This window comes from Cajanus cajan, chromosome 10, assembly GCF_000230855.2.
Source record: "Cajanus cajan strain Asha chromosome 10, NIPB_CcT2T_4, whole genome shotgun sequence".
NCBI classification, from domain to species: domain Eukaryota; kingdom Viridiplantae; phylum Streptophyta; class Magnoliopsida; order Fabales; family Fabaceae; genus Cajanus; species Cajanus cajan.
Genome location: NC_138526.1, coordinates 32,478,760 through 32,484,305, shown reverse-complemented (window position 1 = coordinate 32,484,305; position 5,546 = coordinate 32,478,760). Strand labels below are relative to the sequence as shown.

The window sequence follows — 5,546 nt, the reverse complement described above, 5'->3', positions numbered from 1 at the left end:
TTCATACTCGACCTCTTTGTGAGCGTGGCAAGGTTCGCATTCGACCTGCGCCGAGGTTCGTACTCGACCTCTTGTGAGCGTGGCGAGGTTTGCATTCGACCTGCGCCGAGGTTCGTACTCGACCTCTTGTGGGTGCGTCAAGGTTCGTATTCGACCTCTAGTGAGCGCACCAAGGTTCGTATTCGACCTCTTGCGGGTGCGTCAGGGTTCGTGTTCGACCTCTAGTGAGCGCACCGAGGTTCGTACTCGACCTCTTTGTGAGCGTGGCGAGGTTCGCATTCGACCTGCACCGAGGTTCGTACTCGACCTCTTGTGAGCGTGGCGAGGTTCGCATTCGACCTGCGCCGAGGTTCGTACTCGACCTCTTGTGGGTGCGTCAAGGTTCGTATTCGACCTCTAGTGAGCGCACCGAGGTTCGTATTCGACCTCTTGTAAGCGTGGCGAGGTTCGTATTCGACCTGCGCCGAGGTTCGTACTCGACCTCTAGTGAAAGTGAGCGGGAGGAGAAAAATGTAAATGAAAAGGGAATGAGTCATTTTATTGATGGGAATATATTTCTTGTTGAAGAGTACATGGCTCCTTGGTACAGAGTTCAACTGTAATAGACTTTAAGATGTGTGGCATTCCAGGTTCGTGGTATAGGTTTTCCATTGAGTTCTTCTAGTCTGTATGCTCCATTTTTCAAGTCTTCTGTGACTCGGAAGGGGCCACCCCAAGTGGGTGCGAGTTTCCCATCTGACGTGTCTTTTCTTGCTTCGCCCAGTAATCGCCATACTAAGTCTCCTGCTCGGAAGGCTCGAGGTCTTACTCGGGTGTTGTACCTTCGGGAAGCTCGGAGTTTGCAGGCCTCTTCATGGATTTGGGCTTCCTCTCTGAGCTCGTCCACTAAGTCGAGGTCAGCTGCCAGTTCTTGTGCATTCTGCTCGTCATTGAAGGTTTGGCGTCTGTGGGATATTTGGCCGACTTCTATTGGGATCATTACGTCAGTTCCATAGGTCAGCCTGTAAGGGGTTTCTTGTGTTGTTGATTGGGGGGTGCAGTGGTACGCCCAGAGGATGCTGGGGAGTTCCTCAAGCCATTGTCCTTTGGCGCTTCCTAACCACTTTTTGAGTTCCTTGAGGATGACTTTGTTGGCAGCTTCAGCTTGGCCATTTGTTTGGGGGTGTTCCACCGAGGTTGAAAGGTGTTTGATTCCGAGTTCGGTGAGGAATTCTTCGAACTCTTGCGCAATGAACTGCCGCCCGTTGTCGGTAACGAGGGCATGAGGGATTCCGAAACGGCAAATGATGTTTTAGCTGTCCCTTCGTGGGTGGGAATGGTCCGAGGATGTCCATTCCGCATTAGGAGAAGGGCCATGCTGACATCATATGGTGGACGTTTTCGGGGGGCTGTCGGTGCGCGTTGCCAAACTGTTGGCATTCTTTGCATTTCTGGAGGTGGCTTTGGCAATCTGATTTCAAAGTGGGCCAGTAGTATCCAGCTCGGAGTACTCTGGCGGCCATTGAGCGTGCGCCAGAATACATACCGCAGATCCCTTGATGGATTTCCTTGATGACATAGGCTGCCTGAGATGCTGTTAGACATTTAAGCAGTGGAGAGGCGATGCCACGCTTGAATAATTCATCGTCAATGATGATGAACTTAGCTGCTCTCATTCTTACTTTCCGAGCTTCGTTCTTGTCTTCGGGTAGGACCCCTTCCTTCAGGTATTTCCAGATGTTTGTCATCCAGCCTAGGTCTTCGTTGTCACTGAGGCTGATGATTTTGTCGTCCAGGCTGGGGGAGTGTAAGGTTTCCTGGATGATAGTTCGGTGCTGCCCGGGTCTTTTGGTGTTGGCGAGTTTCGATAGGAGGTCAGCTCTGGCATTTTGTTCTCGCGGTACATGTTTTATGGTAAATTCATCAAAAGTTGAAATTTTGTGGGAAGCAGCATGAAAATACCGTTGCAGCATAGTGTCTTTTGCCTGGTACGTCCCGCTGAGTTGCTCCACCATGAGCTTTGAGTCGCTATTACAGTTTACTCTTCGAGCTCCGAGGTCGCGGGCCAGCCTTAGTCCCGCGAGGAGTGCCTCATATTCCGCCTGGTTATTGGTCACTTTGAATTCGAATTTTAGGGATTGCTCCAAAGCGACTTGGTTTGGTCCTTCCAGAATGATGCCTGCGCCCCCTCCTTTGGAGTTGGAGGATCCATCTACATGTAGAGTCCATGCTTGGGGTTCTTCGGTGGCGATTGGCGTGAGTTCGGCTACGAAGTCGGCCAGGCATTGGGCCTTGAGTGGGCCGCGACTTTCGTATTGGATGCCAAACTCGGATAGCTTTACTGACCATGCGATCATGCGTCCGGCGAGTTCGGGCTTTCACAGGATTTGCTTGATAGGATAGTCAGTTTTGACTACCACTTGATGGCTTTGGAAGTAAGGTCGGAGTCGCTGGGCTGCGGTGACGAGCGCTAATGCCAGTTTTTCGATCATCTGATATCTTTTCTCTGCGTCCTGGAGGACTCGGCTGATGATCACTGCACTGATGGCGTTTTCTGCTACTGCCAGGTAGAGGAGGAGGTCAGTGTTGTGATCCGGCTTCTGTAGGATTGGTGGGGTGGTGAGGAATGCTTTGAAGCTTTGGAAGGCTTCCTCGCACTGATCTGTCCATAGGAAGTCTTTTGGCTTTTTTAACAGGGTGAAGATTGGTCCTGCTTTCTCCGCAAGTTTGGGAATGAAACGGGACAGTGAGACTAACCGTCCAGCCAGGCGTTGCACCTCTTTTACTGTTTGCGGGCTTTGCATCTGAATGATGGCTTTGCATTTCTCGGGGTTGGCCTCGATCCCTCTGCTAGTGGTCATGAAGCCGAGGAACTTACCCCCTTGGACGCCGAAGACACACTTCTTTGGGTTGAGGCGCATGTTATGTTTTCTGAGCTGGGCGAACACTTCAGCGAGGTCGGTAGCATGGTCTACTGCCGAAGTGGTCTTGACTACCATGTCGTCGACGTAGACTTCCATGTTTCTCCCGATTTGTTGATGGAAAACCTTGTCCATTAGCCGTTGGTAAGTTGCTCCTGCGTTTTTAAGACCAAAGGGCATCACCCGGTAGCAGTAGTTGGCTTGGTCGGTGGTGAAGGATGTGTGTACTTCATCGGGTGGGTACATCATTATCTGGTTGTACCCAGAGTAGGCGTCAAGGAAGCTGAGGAGGGCGTGTCCGGAGGCTCCATCGACTAACCTGTCAATACTCGGTAGAGGGTACGAGTCCTTGGGGCATGCTTTGTTTAGATCGGTATAGTCGACGCACATGCGCCATTTTCTTGAGTTCTTCTTTACTAGGACTATGTTTGCCAGCCAGGTGGTGTATCTGACTTCACGGATAAAACCGGCATTGAGTAGTTTTTGTGTTTCGGTGACGATGGCCTCCCTTCTTTCGCCACCGACTTTTCGTTTTCTCTGGGTGACTGGTTTTGCTTCTTTGTGTATAGCTAGTTTTTGGCAGATGAGATCGGCGCTTATGCCTGGCATGTCAGCGCTAGACCAGGCGAAGAGGTCAGCGTTCCTCAGGATTTCTGCTTCAAGTTGTTGTCGCAGCTCTCGGGTCAACCGCCTGCTTATCTTCGTGGTTTGCCCGGGGAGTTTCCCGATCTGGAGGTCATCGAGCTCGTCGACGGGACTGGGGTGCTCGTCTGGAGCATCGGATCTTGGATCGAGGTCGGTGATTTCTCTGTGATCGGCGGGAGTCGCGGGAGTGAGGTCGTGCTTACACTGCTTGTCGAGTGGAGCTACTTTCAGGCTCTCTTCATAGCATTGCTGTGCCGCCTGTGAGTTTGCTTTGAAGGAGATGATCTTTCCATCATGCCCTGGGAATTTCATGGTGAGATGTGGGGTAGATACCACCGCTCCGAGTTGGTTCAAGGTTGGCCTGCCGATGATGACGTTATAGGAGGCATCTGCGTCTACGAGGAGGTATCGAACCATGATCCGCCTTGAGTCCAGGGGTGTCCCGAAAGTTGTCAGTAAGTCCAAGTACCCTCGAGTGTGAACGCTCCTTCCTGCAAAACCGACTAGGGGTTCTGTGTGAGGTTGTATGAGAGAGTGAGGGATGTCTTACCTGAGGAACGTTGGCCAATAGAGGATATCGGCCGAGCTTCCTTGGTCAATAAGGGTTTTGTGCACTTCCCAATTGGCCAATGCTACGGCTATCACCATGGGATCATCCTGGTTGGGATAAATCCCGGCATAGTCGTCGTCAGTGAAAGTGATTACGGGCGAGTTCCGGTGTGGGATTGGGGTGGTGAAGTGCACGCGGTTAACATTGCGTAGGTGTTTTTTGCGGGCTGAACTGCTACCACCCCCTCCTGCGAAGCCTCCTACTATCGTACAGACCACTTCCCGTGGGGAAGCTGGCTCTGCTAATTGGTTTTTCACATCCCGAGGTTGGGTTGTACGCTTCGGGCATACGTTTCCCAGATTGCTAGTGTTTTGTTGCCATGTCTGTTCGACTTGGTTGATTAGCTTCCTTAGTGCGGCTTCGTTGTTCATGGCAGTTGAGCGATCTGCGTCGTCTGTTGCGCGTCTGTTATGACTTCTGGTGAATACCATAAGTGCAGCCGATGAGAGCTGTCGCGATCGGCCCCACGGTGGGCGCCAAATGTTCTTACCGGAATCTGGTTATGGAGATGACCTGTCCAGTAAGATCGGTGAGCCTCCTTTGGTGATGTGCTGGTGCTCCAAGATGGGGGAGGTACCTGCAAAAGAGACTCCGATGCTAAAGTTAGGGTTTGTGTGAATATGAGTCTCATATTAATAATGCACGTACCTTGGTGTGAATTAGGTTGTTTTGGGCTCTAGGCCTGAGATAAGATATAGTATGATTAGATAATGTATTTCGCCTGGGGCGAGATCCTTTGGGATCATTTATGATTTACTTTAGGTGTCGAGCTGACGTCATGCAATGTGTACCCGAGATCATCCTATGCCGGGGTGCCGAGCTCCGAGCTCGGTTTCACAGATCGGATAGTACACATACTATTATCGTATTGATATTTAACACCTCTAAATTTTTTTTAGTTTTTCAAAATAAATATTATTTATCTACCTTAAAATAATCAAACTAGTGAATTTATATTTTAGACGGATGAAAATCAAAGAAAAATATTTTACTCATTTTACAAGTACGAAACAATCTTTATAAATCTTACAAGGATGAAAAATAAAGAAAAAAATTTACAAAGACCAAAATCAAAATCACCCATCTTATAGGGACTAAAATATATTTAAACCTTTTAAAATTAATATTTTCAATCTTAACAATTATTTTAAATAAATAATATTTATTTTTAAATATTTATAAACTACTTAGAGATGTTAGTATATTGTCTTTAAAATTATAGTAAGCAAGTTCAAGTGTGAATATTTTCATATTTGTGTGTTTCATGAATTTTCTATTAAATAATTACTGCATATATTAGTTTATTTAACATAAATAGTAGTTTTATATTTTAGAAGAAAAAAATAAATTTTTTATTTTCTAGAAGTAATAAGCTTAAAATTACATATATA

General features: G+C 48.1%; 2 protein-coding genes across 2 annotated transcripts; both read right to left on the bottom strand.

Annotated features, from left to right (window-relative positions):
• Window positions 1-592: 592 nt before the first annotated feature.
• Window positions 593-979, bottom strand: LOC145952439 (uncharacterized). Its single transcript, XM_083064801.1, has one exon. It carries the CDS (start codon window positions 977-979, stop codon window positions 593-595), a length of 387 nt encoding a protein of 128 aa, XP_082920927.1.
• A 361-nt stretch (window positions 980-1,340) lies between these two features.
• LOC145952438 (uncharacterized) lies at window positions 1,341-2,336 on the bottom strand. Its single transcript, XM_083064800.1, has one exon. The coding sequence runs from the start codon at window positions 2,334-2,336 to the stop codon at window positions 1,341-1,343; it is 996 nt and encodes a 331-aa protein (XP_082920926.1).
• Window positions 2,337-5,546: the final 3,210 nt, after the last annotated feature.

What these genes read in the sequence shown, in the direction of transcription:
- LOC145952439 (XM_083064801.1), bottom strand. Translation starts at nt 979, where the DNA reads ATGATCCCAATAGAAGTCGGCCAAATATCCCACAGACGCCAAACCTTC.
- LOC145952438 (XM_083064800.1), bottom strand. Translation starts at nt 2,336, where the DNA reads ATGATCGCATGGTCAGTAAAGCTATCCGAGTTTGGCATCCAATACGAA.